Raw genomic sequence first — 16,343 nt, 5'->3', positions numbered from 1 at the left:
AAAATAATAATCTTACATACTGTGGCAAGTGATATAAAGATTCCTGTATAATTTTTCTGTTACCAATTCTTCATTACTCTCAAGTAATTAAAATTTCTATTCACGAATTATTCCATTTTGAGGAAGAAAACGACCTGCTTATATGTTTGAAAGATTTATGATTAATATGCTCTGTCCAATTATTAGAATAACTAAGAATATTTAAAAATAGAATTTATAAACTTACTTCTTAAAAATTAAAAGAACTAAAATAGAGTGGTGCTTACCATTTTCTGAAGAGAGAGTGGCTCAGAAGAAATACTAATGGAACTCTGTAAACACAACTTTTTAAAGACTGCCTCTGCAACAAACATTTGAAGCCAGGAAGAGGAAAAGGAACAAATAAAAATCTCTAATTCCTGTGAAGAAAAGTCTGTAGAAAACAAGAGAAGTAAATATAGTTATTGCTACACCTTATAAAATTTCTTTCTACAGACAATTTCTTTCATGGACTTTATTCATTCAGATGATGATTCCTATACCAGTAAGATTCACCCACATAATTTTAAACCACAAAAAATAGATAATATTCCTATTCCTTGCCCTTCAAGAGAAATTCTTATGGCATATGTTCTCACATTTGAAACAATCACTACTTTTTATTATTTTAAATAAAAGGCTTGAAATTTTATATATACGTATATATACATACATGAATGGATAGATGATATATGAATAGATAGACAGACATGGACTTTTATCACTATACTTTCCAATTAATGTTAAAGATCTCTTCCCACAATAGGGCTGTGTCTTTGGAAAACTGGTACTTGGTTTTTAAATGGGCACACATGTATTTAATTTGCACTGATTAGTCTTGAGCTGATAGGAAGACATTTTTCCCCCGACAACATCCATGAATCCTATCACTGCAGAGAAGGAGGAAAGGTAAAGAAGAGGGATAAGGTAAGACAAGAGAATGCATAAGAATTTCCTTAGAAGTCTGCACCCACTGTACTATACCAAGTGCGGGAGAGGAGTATAATTTTAAATGACAAAACAAACAAACAACAAAAACACCAAGAGTCTCAAATCTCTTCATTCTAAAATCCTCAAGTTCTCCAATAATATGGAAATACATAAATATATACATGAATTGAAAGTGATAAAGGACTGAAGTGACTATTTCCCTTGTAAATTTAATGTTATGAATTCTCTATTAATACTCTCTGCTTAAGTAATAGCATGGATAATACACTGGAATGGTAAAGAATAATCAATCAATAGGATACTAAAAAAGCTAAAATTAAGCAAAACAGGATGAAAAAAGTTGATATACAATAAGGCAGATTAAAATTAACTACAAATAATGGAAGAATAAAGAATTAGAAAAAGTCAATAAAGTTAGCAAAATAACATAACAGGTCAATATACATTTTAAAAATTGGACAGAATAATAAACTTAATAGCAATATAAAGCTTAAAATTTGAAGTCTCTACTCAGGAGCTGACTTCCCTTGGCTGAGCAGACTTCGCAGACATCCAGTGAAATCCTGTCCTTCTCAGATGCCTTCCCGAAAGGCTAGGGCCTCTGGTGTCCTTGCAGTCCTTGCCTGACTTTCAATGAGGGAAGGAGAGTTGGGGTGGGATGGGGGTGGGGTGTGGAGAAGAACAACAGTTTAAGGAGGAATTTTGCCCCTGGGAACATTTGGCAATTTGTGGTTGTCACAACTGGGGAGAGAAATATACTGGCAACGTAGTAGGCAAAGGCCAGGCATGCTACCAACTGTCCTACAATTCACAGTTCACAGGACAGCCCCTCACAATAAAGAATTATCTGGCCCCAAACATAAACAGTGGCCAGGCTCAGAAAGAAACTGCCTGGACTAAAGAGATCTGAGGTTCTTGCTTGTGGCAGACTGCCATATGGGCAAATGGCTCCAGTCAGATGTTAAATAGATCCACCTAGCCCCACACAGACATATGGTTGCTGAATTCAAACAATCCTGTCCAAATATGGCCTCAGAGATATAATTTATAAGAACTGGAAACAAGAAAGGAGTTATTTACAACTTTTTGTTACAACGGACTACTTACAACCTACTAGGCTGCTAGTATTATCTGAAACTATGCAAGCAATGAACTGAAGGATGAGCAGCAAAAGATCTTTCCAATATTAAATCTCTAGTTATACACATTAAAAAAAAGCACATCTATCATCACAGACTTTACTACAACCAACTGATCTTACGTATCAACTCTAAGCAGAGGCAAAAGCAAAGCAGAAATAACTTGTACTGTACAGTTCAAAAGCAACGATCCCACAGTGGAACTTCTAAATGGAGTTATTCACCTAGAAATAACATTTGGTAGCTTTAAAGAAATAGCAAATACAAACTATAATGGATCCACATATGACCAGGTAACACACACTTGAAGGGAATGATCAATAAGAGATGAACAAGAGAACTTAAGAAACTTAACCCCTGACTGACATGTACACACTGCTCTATTTAAAATGGATAACCAGCAAGGACCTAGTGTATATCACAGGGAGCTATGCTCAATATTAGGTAACAACCTAAATGGGAAAAGGATTTGAAAAAGAATAGATACATGTACATATAAAACTGAATCACTTTGCTGTACACCTGAAACTAATACAACATTGTTACTCAACTGGACTCCAACATAAAATAAAAAGTTAAACAAAAAAAAAAAAAGAAAAAAAGAAAGAAACTTAACCCCTGGACTTTAAGACCTTCAACGGCAGGATCATTTTTATTGCCCTCACAGCTAGTAGGTTAGTAGCTTGCACAGAATAAACATTTAGTACTTAATAGATAAATGAATGAATGACTGGCAGATAGCAATAACTGGAGAGCCAAGCCAGGATGATCTTTAAAAAAGTTACTTAGATCATGCCACTCCCTTTGAAAAATGGTTTCTAACCCCTAAATAGGGCTTGGAAGTTCCTACTCAAGCTCCTCTATTACTTTTTTGGCTTTACTGTGGCCACTCTTCTCCCTTCTGCTTGTCATCAGCCAGGCATCAAAAGATTTCAAACAGGCCCAACTCTTTCCTATCTCCGAGTTTTAGTAAATGTTGTGTCTTCTGAATGGAATACACTTCCCTGGCTCTGCCAAACTCCTACTTATCCTTCAGGTTTTGCTCTCCATGACCACTCTACATAAAATAAGTTTATCCAGCTCAACACCTAGTTTTTCTTATTTGGAGCACTTAGCACTTTAAAATGATGTATTTACATTAACTTAATTATAGTCTGCCTCTCCCACCGAAAGCTCCAAAAAGGCAAGGATCATATTTTGTTTCCCTCTTCCACTGTATATGAAGTGTTTACCTCAATGCCTGGTAGAATGCCAATAAAAATCTGTTGAACAAATGCAGGCAACAGAAACATTTTGATTGAGATGATTAGTCAAATTATAAAAATGTATATTTTTGGAAAAGGTCTGAAGCATGGAGAGGGATTAAAATAGAGAGTAAAAAAAAAAAGCCAATAAAGGTTTGGAAAAACTCTCAGAAAAAGATAATGACGTAGCCTGAGAAAGGCAAAGGAAGCTTTATTAAAGTTCTCTAAAGATGTGAAAAATATTATAGTAACTTCTGATGACATGTTTTCTTCCCAGTGAAAACAGGAGAAGAAATAAACTGAAGTTAAGGATTGACAAACTATGTCTTGCTGCCTATTTTTATGAAGAAAGTTTTACTGGAACACAGCCATGTTGATTTATGTACTGTGTATCACTGCTTTCTTAAGAGTAGAGTTGAGTGGTTGGGACAGAGATGGTAGAGCTGAAAAGCCAAAAATATTTACTATCTTATATTTTATCAAAAACAGTTTGTCAACCCTAGTTTAAGCCAATACATCAGGAATTTCAATTAGGCACAAAAAAGAAATTTCAGATCTTGATGCTAAAATATAGAAAGGGATATAAGGAAACTCTTTCTGTTCAAAGTGTTTCGGAACAAGAGAGAATGGCATCTATGTGGGACTGCTGGACATGAGCTCTGATGGAAAGAAGAAAGAATTTTACTTATCTACTGAAATATCTTCTGCCATAATTTTCTACAAAACAATTAACAACTAACAACAATTTTACTAAACTAAAATTAATTCAATAGATCTGAATCTGAGTAGTACCATAATATGTATTTTATACTTTTGGACTAGAAAAAAAACAAAACATCGTTTGTCATAAATGAGAAAGATGGACCAGTATCTTCAACTGGAAGCTATATAACAGCCAAATTATAAAATCTTTACTAATGACTTAGGAAAAGCAAATAATAGTTTAACTGAGCTGAAGAATAATACAAAGACATGGTCAAACAAACAAACATACAAACTACGGAGTACCTACAGAGAAAAAGAAATGGTTCTCTATCAAAAGAGCAAAATATTGACCAAAAGGACATTATTAGAACACCTGGTTCACTTGTAGGGATGAGTGTATTATTCTACAAGCTCTGTATTATACAGTTTAACTTTGCATATTAGCTGTAGAAAAGCTACTGCTCTCTTAAGGATAAACTATTCACTTGATTTCTATCTCTTGACAAAGGCTAAAAATCAAGATGTACTAACAAAAATTTAGGAAGATTAATTTGAACCATTTTTAGATATGTATGTTGAATTTTTAAAACTGCCTATCTATGGTTTAATTGGAAGTCTAAGAAACCAATTGTGTGGTACCTTGAGAAGAGAAAGGAAAGGCTTAAACACACAGTTCAAATGGGGATATAGTTTAAATCTCTTGTAGTTTTAAATATTAGTGATCAAACATATTGAGAGCAAAGTAATCAGTCTGTCGACAGGATTACAATGGTAACATTAAAGTCAGTCAGCTTAAGTCAGTCACAGGCTCAAATTTGTTGAGTTTAAACTTGTGGAAACTGGGAGTAACAGTGGATAACAATGCCTTGCTTTAAAGTGAAGGGACATTCGATTATGAGCAAAGAAAGCATTAAAGCTGATGCATAACATGTAGTAGAACCTTGTTATCACAAGGCTCATTATTTCATGCATTTGGCTAAGATAAGTTATATTTCCCTAGAGGTAACCAATACACACTGGAAACAACACATATAAATACACTGATAGTCTGTAAAGGCACTGCTAATTCTATCCTGGGGTCCCCAAACTCAAAGAAGTTTCATTATGGAATGAAAACAGGGAATCCTTTTAGCTGAATGTTTAGTTCCCATGCTAGCAAATAATGCCAGAATTCTGCTGTTTCTAAAATGGAAAAAAAGAAAAAAAAAAAAAAAGATCTAGTAGGAATGGTGGGAAAGAAATGAAAAGAAAGGGTTCTGAAGGAAGATTGAATTTGAGCTAAGAAATGTTAAAAAGTCATGCAACAAAGGACAGCTACTTCACAAAAGGAACAGTAATCACCCCTCAGCTCAATGAAAAAGAAAGAGGAAAAAAAGAAGATAAAATGCTTTAGATAAAAATCTTCTAACTTCAGTAGTATAAAAAGAGACCTCTCTTTGCAGAGGGCATCATCGAATAAATCCTGAACCCAGTTAGAGCCTGGATTTCTATTCTAGAATCTCTCTTCAAAGTATTAAAGTGATTGACAGCATATTCAAGAACTTTTTCTTTTATATAAAACCAAGATGCAACGAAACACATGTGTAACAAAACAGAATACTTACTTAGCAGTCTAAAATAGTTTTAAGTATATAAAAATCATCTTTTATATTTGAGAGGCACAGAAGTTCACTTACTTTAAAATATGTTCATTTTAGAAATTTAGAAAGGAAGGAAAGAAAAGAAGGGAGGGAAGAAGGAAATGGTTCATAGGGCCCTAAACTGGCTTTGAAGTGTAAGAATGAACATAAACGTTAATAACACTGTAATAACTTTGTATGTGGACAGATGGTTACTAGACGTATGGTGGTGATCATTTCCTAATGTATGAAAATGTCAAATCATGTAGTACACCTGAAACATAATATTGTACATCAACTATATTAAAAAAAAAGAATGTACACATAAAATCTTATAGAAGCCTGGAGACCCAAAAGAGTTAGGTAGAACCTTTCATAAGGTAAGCATGTGAAGATGAGTTCTGTCATCATATTGCTTAAGTAATATTCCTATTACTTTAGAGGAAACTTTAAAATTAGATAATGCGGGGAGGAGGAAGAGTGAGAAAATTATACATATGTATTACTTTTATTTGCTTCATCCATGCTAATATGTTAGATCGTCAGACTCAATGGAAAAGAAATATGGCAGCTTTTTGTTATAATAAGAAAAATTACACAGCAACAGGTACATGGGGAAAATGTTTTAGCCAGTGATATAGCTCAAGTTAATCCAAGTGGCTTTATAACATAGTAAGTATTCTGATCCAAAGATTTTCATTTTTTAATACTGTTAAGTATTTATGCAGGAAGAGACGTGGAAACTGTTCATAGGGCGCAGACAACATTACAGACAGATAATGCTTTCTAGGTGAACAATTAGAAGTATTAAAGGTACTGAAAATAGTTTCTACCATGTGAGATTCTAAAACACCAAACATTAAAAAGCAAATCTATCTCTTCAATGAAAAGAGAGTAAACTGGTTTTAAATTTGTCTAAATATTTACTTTCACAGAACGGCTTAATTTTAATATTTTATTGTAGGATTAAGGAAAACATTAATAACATTATATATAAATATATAATAAGTTATTTCCATGTACTATTTTCCATGCTATATTAAATTTTTATGAAAGCATCAAAATACTATTTTTGAATAATAAATGATATGTGTGGGGAAGAAGGCTCATGTAACATAGACACACTTACCATCACATGAAAGGGAAACGTAACTTCCTAAGTCATCAGACATGTGTCGCATCACGTTTCTACCCATCTTAAGACCAAGGACAATCCAATAATCTATTGCTGCTCCAAGAATTCCAGTCAATAAGTAAGCTAGTTCATGTTTGAAGACCTAACATTGAGATTGGAAAAATATCACTAAAACATACTGAAATGTATTATTTCTATTATTTTGAATACTTGTTGAGGCAAAACATAGCTATTTAAAAAAACAGGGTATGCTAATGCCAAAAGGTATTCTTAAGAAACCTAGCAAACTAATTCCCTCTTTCCATTCTCTCCATCTCCTTCCTTCCCTCCTTCCTCCCCGATCTATATCTACATCTAAATCTGTATCTGTATGACAAAACAGTTAATAAAACAAATTTTCCAGGACTTATATATGGATAGCTTGTAACAATCTTTTAAGATAACTTTATCCAGTGGTGTCAAGTGCTTTAGTCAGGCAATAATTCCATTAAAAAAATGAGGAAGTACTTGGCTTCTGTGGATTTCTGTTAACAAGAATATATGACTACAAAAAAAGAGATTTAGCCACTCCTACTGTTTATGTACAAAATTAACCTTTACATTTCCCTAAATGGCATTCGCCAGAAAAAGACTTGAAAAACACAATGCATACAAGCTTTAACAAGCAAGACTGTACTTTGTTGTAAAAAATAAAAAAAATCGGCTCATCAAATTTTAATTATTAAATTATATCATATACCATTACCTAACTTAGAGATATAGATATCAGTTTTAAAAGTATACATATTCTTTTATATCATCATTTATATATTAACGATATTAAACTACTGTAAGAAATACAGCAAGGCACACAAACCTTACTTACAATAAGCATGCTTCACACTGTGTTTAAAAATATCTTTCTAATCCATAAACTATGAAGATGAAGAGGTGTGAAAATAATATTTTTAAACACCTTTGATTTAAACATAAACACTTTTCCACAATGACATTAAAACTAGTTGAAATTCCTGTATTTTTGGTATTTGTTGTCTAGGCGTGTTGGATGTGTGAAAAAAATCACTAAATTAACAGTTGGGGAGAAGCCATGTGAAAGGGTTTTAATAAATGTTATATCTAAATAGATAACTGCTATGTTCTGCCCCATACTATACCTGATATGAGATTACTGACAGAGAAATCTCCAGCACTTTGAACCCTCAGTGACTATAGGATTTATTTCTTCTGCCCTCAGCAGACAAGGTTCTTACAGGTATGTACAGCATTTCATTAAGGCATCATTCCTAGCGCAAGAAGCTATTAAATGGTTTCAGAACTGAAGTGCTGTTTTTGGGTTGTTGCACAAACAAGGACAAATGGTCAAGCAGCACATACATCAGGCCTGCTGAAACAGTGTTTATTGAGGGAAAACCCACAGAGACAGGATCTTCAGCAGGTGCCTAGGTCCCCTTTTGCCCTACCACACTGTTGGGTAGCAGATGGTATTCTGGCAAGGCTGGATATCAGAATGTGGGAGAGAGACTCTGAAGAATGGGACGAAGGGGATTTTAAGCTGCATGATTAGCGAAGCACTGCCCTTCTGATACGATCAGGGGCCAAGATATGGAACCTTGACCACAGCCTGATCCTGTCAGGTCAGGATTCGTGAGTGGGCATCAGCAGGACCCCTTCTCCGGTGATCAGAGGGCTGAGTTTAAGCCTTGCAGTTGTAGTTGTGTGCCATGGGAAGTGAGCAGCAGGACAGGCCATATCAGCAGGCTGGGGAAATACCCACACCTCCCTTGGACCCTGACAGGTGTCAAGCCTTGCAGCTGACCAGAAATAACTCCTTTAAGTATGGGTCTTAGCCAGTCTTCAACAAACTTTGCAGGAAGCCAACTCCATTCTTTGCAAAGCCAAAATGTAGATGATCACTCTGAGCGATTTTACCTCTCATGGTTCAACTTATCAAGAGAACATAGAACAGGACAATGAAAATCTCTGTTTAAACTAGCAAATGATCATGTCAATATCCATGCCACAGAATGTTCCTTCCAACATAATGTATATCTGAATATCAGCAATGACACTTCTCAGGAAGAAAGCAAGAGACTACTACATTTTGATTTCTCAAAGTATTGCCCCATCTCAATCAGGGTTACTTCAGCTCCCTGGTCCTAAGACTCTGGATAGGGAAGATGAGGTTAGCACATAGAGCTAAGCCTCATATAAACAACAATCTAGCACTCTACCAAGTAAAAATAACATAAAACCAACCAGGTAAGACTCTCTCTCTTTCCTGATGCAAATATATGTACATGTGTACCTGACACCACAAATGAGTATCAATATTGCTTACGACTTCCGGGAAGATGGTGGAAGAGTAAGACGCGGAGATCACCTTCCTCCCCACAGATACACCAGAAATACATCTACGCGTGGAACAACTCCTACGGAACACCTACTGAACGCTGGCAGAAGACCTCAGACCTCCCAAAAGGCAAGGAACCCCCCCACGTACCTGGTTAGGGCAAAAGAAAAAACTAAACAGAGACAAAAGGATAGGGACGGGTCCTGCACCAGCGGGAGAGAGCTGTGAAGGAGGAAAAGTGTCCACACACTAGGAAGCCCCTTCGTGGGCAGAGACTTAGGGTGGCGGAGTGGGGGAGCTTGGGAGCCGCGGAGGAGAGCACAGTAACAGGGGTGCGGAGGGCAAAGCAGAGAGATTCCAGCGCAGAGGATCGGGCCGACCGGCACTCATCAGCCGAGAGGCTAGTCTGCTCACCTGCCAGGGTGGGCGGGGCTGGGAGCTGAGGCTCCGGCTTCTGTCGGAGCGCCGGGAGAGGACTGGGGTTGGCGGCATGAACACAGCCTGCAGGGCGTTAGTGCACCGCGGCTAGCCGGGAGGGAGTCCGGGGAAAAGTCTGGACCTGCCGAAGAGGCAAGAGACATTTTCTTCCCTCTTTGTTTCCTGGTGCACGAGGAGAGGGGATTAAGAGTGCTGCTTAAAGGAGCTCCAGAGACTGGCGCGAGCCGCGACTAAAAGCGCGGACCCCAGAGACGGGCATGAGATGCTAAGGCTGCTGCTGCCGCCACCACGAAGCCTGTGTGCGAACACAGGTCACTATCCACACCCCCTTCCGGGGAGCCTGTGCAGCCCGCCACTGCCAGGGTCCCGGGATCCAGGGACAACTCCCCCGAGAAAACGCACGGCGCGCCTCAGGCTGGTGCAACCTCATGCCGGCCTATGCCACCGCAGGCCCGCCCCGCACTCTGTGCCCCTCCCTCCCCGCCGGCCTGAGTGAGCCAGAGCCTCTGAATCAGCGGCTCCTTTAACCCCGTCCTGTCTGAGCGAAGAACAGACTCCCTCCAGCGACCTACACGCACAGGCGGGGCCAAATCCAAAGCTGAGCCCCTGGGAGCTGTGAGAACAAAGAAGAGAAAGGGAAATCTCTCCCAGCAGCCTCACAAGCAGCGGATTAAATCTCCACAATCAACTTGATGTACCCTGCATCTGTGGAATACATGAATAGACAACAAATCATCCCAAATTAAGGAGCCCTGTGGATGAAAGGCTCTTGGTGCTGCAGCCAGGAGTCAGTGCTGTGCCTCGGAGGTGGGAGAGCCAACTTCAGGACACTGGTCCACAAGAGGACTCCCAGCTGCACATAATATCAAACAGCGAAAATCTCCCAGAGATCTCCATCTCAATGCCAGCACCCAGCTTCACTCCACGACCAGCAAGCTACAGTGCTGGACATCCTATGCCAAACAACTAGCAAGACAGGAACACAACCCCACCCATTAGCAGAGAGGCTGCCCAAAATCATAATAAGTCTATAGACACCCCAAAACACACCACCAGACGTGGACCTGCCCACCAGAGAGACAAGATCCAGCCTCATCCACCAGAACACAGGCACTAGTACCCTCCACCAGGAAGCCTACACAACCCACTGAACCAACCTTAGCCACTGGGGACAGACACCAAAAACAACAGGAACTATGAACCTTCAGCCTGCAAAAAAGGAGACCCCAAACACAGTAAGATAAGCAAAATGAAAACACAGAAAAACACACAGCAGATGAAGGAGCAAGATAAAAACCCACCAGACCTAACAAATGAAGAGGAAATAGGCAGTCTACCTGAAAAAGAATTCAGAATAATGATAGTAAAGATGATCCAAAATCTTGGAAATAGGATAGACAAAATGCAAGAATCAGTTAACAAGGACCTAGAAGAACTAAAGATGAAACAAACAATGATGAACAACACAATAAATGAAATGAAAAATACTCTAGATGGGATCAATAGCAGAATAACTGAGGCAGAAGAACGGATAAGTGACCTGGAAGATAAAATAGTGGAAATAACTACTGCAGAGCAGAATAAAGAAAAAAGAATGAAAAGAACTGAGGACAGTCTCAGAGACCTCTGGGACAACATTAAACGCACCAACATTCGAATTATAGGGGTTCCAGAAGAAGAAGAGAAAAAGAAAGGGACTGAGAAAATATTTGAAGAGATTATAGTTGAAAACTTCCCTAATATGGGAAAGGAAATAGTTAATCAAGTCCAGGAAGCACAGAGAGTCCCATACAGGATAAATCCAAGGAGAAATACGCCAAGACACATATTAATCAAACTGTCAAAAATTAAATACAAAGAAAACATTAAAAGCAGCAAGGGAAAAACAACAAATAACACACAAGGGAATCCCCATGAGGTTAACAGCTGATCTTTCAGCAGAAACTCTGCAAGCCAGAAGGGACTGGCAGGACATATTGAAAGTGTTGAAAGAGAAAAACCTGCAACCAAGATTACTCTACCCAGCAAGGATCTCATTCAGATTTGATGGAGAAATTAAAACCTTTACAGACAAGCAAAAGCTGAGAGAGTTCAGCACCACCAAACCAGCTCTACAACAACTGCTAAAGGAACTTCTCTAGGCAAGAAACACAAAAGAAGGAAAAGACCTACAATACGAACCCAAAACAATTAAGAAAATGGGAATGGGAACACACATATCGATAATTACCTTAAATGTAAATGGACTAAATGCTCCCACCAAAAGACACAGATTGGCTGAATGGATACAAAAACAAGACGCATATATTTGCTGTCTACAAGAGACCCACTTCAGACCTAGAGACACATACAGACTGAAAGTAAGGGGATGGAAGAAGATATTTCATGCAAATGGAAACCAAAAGAAAGCTGGAGTAGCAATTCTCATATCAGACAAAATAGACTTTAAAACAAAGACTATTAGAAGAGACAAAGAAGGACACTACATAATGGTCAAGGGATCGATCCAAGCAGAAGATATAACAATTGTAAATATTTATGCACCCAACATAGGAGCACCTCAATACATAAGGCAAATACTGACAGCCATAAAAGGGGAAATCGACAGTAACACATTCATAGTAGGGGACTTTAACACCCCACTTTCACCAATGGACAGATCATCCAAAATGAAAATAAATAAGGAAACACAAGCTTTAAATGATACATTAAACGAGACGGACTTAATTGATATTTATAGGACGTTCCATCAAAAAACAACAGAAGACACTTTCTTCTCAAGTGCTCATGGAACATTCTCCAGGATAGATCATATCTTGGGTCACAAATCAAGCCTTGGTAAATTTAAGAAAATTGAAATTGTATCAAGTATCTTTTCCGACCACAATGCTATGAGACTCGATATCAATTACAGGAAAAGATCTGTAAAAAATACAAACACATGGAGGCTAAACAATACACCACTTAATAACGAAGTGATCACTGAAGAAATCAAAGAGAAAATCAAAAAATACCTAGAAACAAATGACAATGGAGACACGACGACTCAAAATCTATGGGATGCAGCAAAAGCAGTTCTAAAAGGGAAGTTTATAGCAATACAATCCTACCTTAAGAAACAGGAAACATCTCGAATAAACAACCTAACCTTGCACCTAAAGCAATTAGAGAAAGAAGAACAAAAAAACCCCAAAGTTAGCAGAAGGAAAGAAATCATAAAAATCAGATCAGAAATAAATGAAAAAGAAATGAAGGAAACGATAGCAAAGATCAATAAAACTAAAAGCTGGTTCTTTGAAAGGATAAACAAAATTGATAAACCATTAGCCAGACTCATCAAGAAAAAAAGGGAAAAGACTCAAATCAATAGAATTAGAAATGAAAAAGGAGAAGTAACAACTGACACTGCAGAAATACAAAAGATCATGAGAGATTACTACAAGCAACTCTATGCCAATAAAATGGACAACCTGGAAGAAATGGACAAATTCTTAGAAAGGCATAACCTGCCAAGACTGAATCAGGAAGAAAAAGAAAATATGAACAGACCAATCACAAGCACTGAAATTGAAACTGTGATTAAAAATCTTCCAACAATCAAAAGCCCAGGACCAGATGGCTTCACAGGCGAATTCTATTAAACATTTAGAGAATAGCTATCACCTATCCTTCTCAGACTCTTCCAAAATATAGCAGAGGGAGGAACACTCCCCAACTCATTCTATGAGGCCACCATCACCCTGATACCAAAACCAGACAAGGATGCCACAAAGAAAGAAAACTACAGGCCAATATCGCTGATTAACATAGATGCAAAAATCCTCAACAAAATACTAGCAAACAGAATCCAACAGCACATTAAACGGATCATACACCATGATCAAGTGGGGTTTATTCCAGGAATGCAAGGATTCTTCAATATACGCAAATCAATCAACGTGATACACCATATTAACAAATTGAAGGAGAAAAACCACATGATCATCTCAATAGATGCAGAGAAAGCTTTTGACAAAATTCAACACGCATTTATGATAAAAACCCTGCAGAAAGTAGGCATAGAGGGAACTTTCCTCAACATAATAAAGGCCATTGATGACAAACCCACAGCCAACATCATCCTCAATGGGGAAAAACTGAAAGCATTTCCACTAAGATCAGGAACAAGACAAGGTTGTCCACTCTCACCACTCTTATTCAAAATAGTTTTGGAAGTTTTAGCCACAGCAATCAGAGAAGAAAAGGAAATAAAAGGAATCCAAATTGGAAAAGAAGAAGTAAAGCTGTCACTGTTTGCAGATGATATGATACTATACATAGAGAATCCTAAAGATGCTACCAGAAAACTACTAGAGCTAATCAATGAATTTGGTAAAGTAGCAGGATACAAAATTAATGCACAGAAATCTCTGGCATTCCTATACACTAAGGATGAAAAATCTGAAAGTGAAATCAAGAAAACACTCCCATTAACTATTGCAACAAAAAGAACAAAATATCTAGGAATAAACGTACCTAAGGAGACAAAAGACCTGTATGCAGAAAATTATAAGACACTGATGAAAGAAATTAAAGATGATACAAATAGATGGAGAGATATACCATGTTCTTGGATTGGAAGAATCAACATTGTGAAAATGACTCTACTACCCAAAGCAATCTACAGATTCAATGCAATCCCTATCAAACTACCACTGGCATTTTTCACAGAACTAGAACAAAACATTTCACAATTTGTATGGAAACACAAAAGACCCCGAATAGCCAAAGCAATCTTGAGAATGAAAAACGGAGCTGGAGGAATCAGGCTTCCTGACTTCAGACTATACTACAAAGCTACAGTAATCAAGACAGTATGGTACTGGCACAAAAACAGAAATATAGATCAATGGAACAGGATAGAAAGCCCAGAGATAAACTCACGCACATATGGTCACCTTATCTTTGACAAAGGAGGCAGGAATGTACCGTGGAGAAAGGACAGCCTATTCAATAAGTGGTGCTGGGAAAACTGGACAGCTACATGTAAAAGTATGAGATTAGATCACTCCCTAACACCATACACAAAAATAAGCTCAAAATGGATTAAAGACCTAAATGTAAGGCCAGAAACTATCAAACTCTTAGAGGAAAACATAGGCAGGACACTCTATGACGTAAATCACAGCAAGGTCCTTTTTGACCCACCTCCTAGAGAAATGGAAATAAAACCAAAAGTAAACAAATGGGACCTAATGAAACTTCAAAGCTTTTGCGCAGCAAAGGAAACCATAAAGAAGACCAAAAGACAACCCTCAGAATGGGAGAAAATATTTGCAAATGAAGCAACTGACAAAGGATTAATCTCCAAAATTTATAAGCAGCTCATGCAGCTTAATAACAAAAAAACAAACAACCCAATCCCAAAATGGGCAGAAGACCTAAATAGACATTTCTCCAACGAAGATATACAGAGTGCCAACAAACACATGAAAGAATGCTCAACATCATTAATCATTAGAGAAATGCAAATCAAAACTACAATGAGATATCATCTCACACCAGTCAGAATGGCCATCATCAAAAAATCTAGAAACAATAAATGCTGGAGAGGGTGTGGAGAAAAGGGAACCCTCTTACACTGTTGGTGGGAATGTAAATTGATACAGCCACTGTGGAGAACAGTATGGAGGTTCCTTGAAAAACTACAAATAGAACTACCATATGACCCAGCAATCCCACTACTGGGCATATACCCTGAGAAAACCATAATTCAAAAAGAGTCATGTACCAAAATGTTCATTGCAGCTCTATTTACAATAGCCAGGAGATGGAAACAACCTAAGTGTCCATCATCGGATGAATGGATAAAGAAGATGTGGCACATATATACAATGGAATATTACTCAGCCATAAAAAGAAACGAAATTGAGCTATTTGTAATGAGGTGGATAGACCTAGAGTCTGTCATACAGAGTGAAGTAAGTCAGAAAGAGAGAGACAAATACCGTATGCTAACACATATATATGGAATTTAAGAAAAAAAAATGTCATGAAAAACCTAGGGGTGAAACAGGAATAAAGACACAGACTTACTAGAGAATGGACTTGTGGCTATGGCGAGGGGGAAAGGTAAACGGTGACAAAGCGAGAAAGATGCATGGACACATATACACTACCAAACGTAAGGTAGATAGCTAGTGGGAAGCAGCCGCATAGCACAGGGAGATCAGCTCGGTGCGTTGTGACCGCCTGGAGGGGTAGGATAGGGAGGGTGGGAGGGAGGGAGACGCAAGCGGGAAGAGATATGGGAACATATGTATATATATAACTGATTCATTTTGTTGTGAAGCTGAAACTAACATACCATTGTAAAGCAATTATACTCCAATAAAGATGTTAAAATGAAAAAAAAATAATAAAATAAAATATATCTCTTGGGAAAAAAAAAAAAAGCCTTTGGAGTGTGGGCAATCTCATACCATCTATATTGGAAGAGAGCTGATGAGCAGACCATCCTAAGAAGCAGAAAGTCTAAATATATTTGATGATTGGCTGTGGAATGTGTTATTAGAACAGTAATTTTACCTTGTAAATTGGTTTTAGCTAATAATGAAATGATTTTGCATTTTCCACGTGTATGCTGACTCCAAATGGGTGAAGGATCAGAGAGATATTTGCTGGGTAGCAAAAACAAGCCCATATGGGGGTTTGTTCAAAACCCTACCAGGACTTGGCTCCCATAACATAATTTGTCACAGTATA

At 37.7% G+C, this 16,343-nt stretch overlaps 1 protein-coding gene across 1 annotated transcript in view; it reads right to left on the bottom strand.

Annotated features, from left to right (window-relative positions):
- SLF1 (SMC5-SMC6 complex localization factor 1) overlaps positions 1-16,343 on the bottom strand; it is a 67,002-nt gene that overhangs the window by 8,789 nt on the left and 41,870 nt on the right. The window contains exons 15-16 of the mRNA XM_030847803.2: positions 6,806-6,953; positions 267-412 (exon numbers count right to left, since the gene is read on the bottom strand). Coding sequence (XP_030703663.1) covers positions 267-412; positions 6,806-6,953 — 294 coding nt within the window. The remainder of the gene's footprint in view (positions 1-266; positions 413-6,805; positions 6,954-16,343) is intronic.

The sequence above is a fragment of the Globicephala melas genome, chromosome 3, assembly GCF_963455315.2.
Source record: "Globicephala melas chromosome 3, mGloMel1.2, whole genome shotgun sequence".
Lineage (NCBI taxonomy): Eukaryota > Metazoa > Chordata > Mammalia > Artiodactyla > Delphinidae > Globicephala > Globicephala melas.
The sequence above is the reverse complement of the archived record's forward strand: the minus strand, read 5'-3'. Positions and strand labels throughout refer to the sequence as shown.